Genomic DNA, 1,551 nt, shown 5'->3' on the forward strand with positions numbered 1-1,551 from the left:
ACGGGGCTTAAATAACCACACTAGAGGAATGTTAATTATAAATTTATTAAACAAGGACAACATGACAGAGACGACAAACCACCGACGAAAACAGGCCCCCCCCTCTCTCTCTCTCTCTCTCTCTCGACGTAAGCCCGTCCATCGGAGGGGAAGTAATCAAATGGCGACTCGTCTCAGGCATATTTCTTCAGCATTTTATCTTTTCCTGTTACTTCATTGCCTACTAATTGTCGTCGTTAACTGCAAGACTCTCAAACGAGACGGTATATTTCCTTAATAATTCCTTTTATCAATTTCAATCAACCTTTTTACGATTGTGCAGTGTTAAACTTCCTGCATTTCTGCAAAAAATTGAGCTGATCTGACTCAAAATTGTTTATATTAGTTGAATTAGATTTATTTCAAGGTAACTGGTGATCGCAAATCTGCTAATCCGCTTTTTAGTTATTCATTTACTGCGATTGAATTATTCGGATCGACATTTATAACTGTACACTAGTAAAATATTAAGTGGCGTTGCTAAAACTTGATGAGTATATAAGAACTTTATTAGTTTATTTTAGTGGAGTGAAGTATTGTTTAGTTAGTTACTCTTAATCTGAGCTGAATCCAAGCAATATTGTAGTGGAATTGGATTTTTTCGTAGGTAAATAGTGATAGTGAGTCTGCTTTTTACTAGTGTTTTTTACCGTGATTTAATTGTTTGCATTGACGTTTATCACTGTACATTTACATTTTATGAGTCAAAATTTTAAGCTTGCAGGGCTAAAACTTGATGATTGTTGATGTCCAAAGCATATTCTTAAGTTATTTCTGTGGAGTGAATTATTGTTTATTTAGTTTCATGTAGTTTAATGCCGCCGAAGCTTTAATCTTCATCTCTAATTTTCACTATATCATATACCGTGGTGCTAAAACTTGATGATTATTGATGTATGAAGTATATTTGTACTTTATTCAGTGGAGTGAATTATTGTTTTAGCTAGTTTCATGAGCATAAATTACTAGGTTTTGATGCAACATATTGTGCTGTTGATTTTGTACTTTTCTGTGGCCAAAGAAGAGGAAAAAGACTATTATAAAGTGTTGGGATCTGTCGTGGACTAAATTTAGTGCCGCCCTGAATTTATTTTTCAGTCATCATTAATGGAACTGAGAGTATCTAAGTAGTGGGTTAAGTTATTTGAGTTGAAAAATAGAGAAACTGAGGAGCAGTGCTATATGAATTTGTGTACTGGGGTCAATTTGTAAGACGCGTATTTGTATGCTGATTAAATTTTGTACTGTGTTATTAATCGCAGTGAAAGCATTAAATGAAATAAAGGCATCACTGGGTTGGAGAGTGGTATATGCTTGGGTTGGTGATGATCCTTGTGGAGATGGTGATTTGCCCCCATGGTCTGGTGTCACATGTACCACTGTGAGTGGTGGTGACTATAGAGTTGTTACTGAATTGTGAGTTTCTTGTCACTCTATATTTTATACTATTCACAACTTTTGTATACTCACTCTGTCCCACAAATATGAACTTGATTTCTTTTCTTTTTTTTT

The 1,551-nt window shown here is 34.8% G+C and overlaps 1 protein-coding gene across 1 annotated transcript; it reads left to right on the forward strand.

The window, feature by feature from the left end:
• The first annotated feature begins 60 nt into the window (after positions 1-60).
• LOC111383035 lies at positions 61-1,479 on the forward strand. Its single transcript, XM_023007092.1, has 2 exons — positions 61-263; positions 1,302-1,479. The coding sequence occupies exons 1-2, from the start codon at positions 62-64 to the stop codon at positions 1,457-1,459; spliced, it is 360 nt and encodes a 119-aa protein (XP_022862860.1). The 5' UTR covers position 61; the 3' UTR covers positions 1,460-1,479.
• The last annotated feature ends 72 nt before the right edge of the window (positions 1,480-1,551 follow it).

Source organism: Olea europaea, unplaced genomic scaffold (assembly GCF_002742605.1).
Source record: "Olea europaea var. sylvestris unplaced genomic scaffold, O_europaea_v1 scaffold26076, whole genome shotgun sequence".
Classification (NCBI taxonomy): domain Eukaryota; kingdom Viridiplantae; phylum Streptophyta; class Magnoliopsida; order Lamiales; family Oleaceae; genus Olea; species Olea europaea.

What these genes read in the sequence shown, in the direction of transcription:
- LOC111383035 (XM_023007092.1), top strand. Translation starts at nt 62, where the DNA reads ATGACAGAGACGACAAACCACCGACGAAAACAGGCCCCCCCCTCTCTC. An exon ending in CAAGACTCTCAAACGAGACG is followed by an intron (nt 264 to 1,301) that starts GTATATTTCCTT and finishes TATTAATCGCAG; the next exon opens with TGAAAGCATTAAATGAAATA.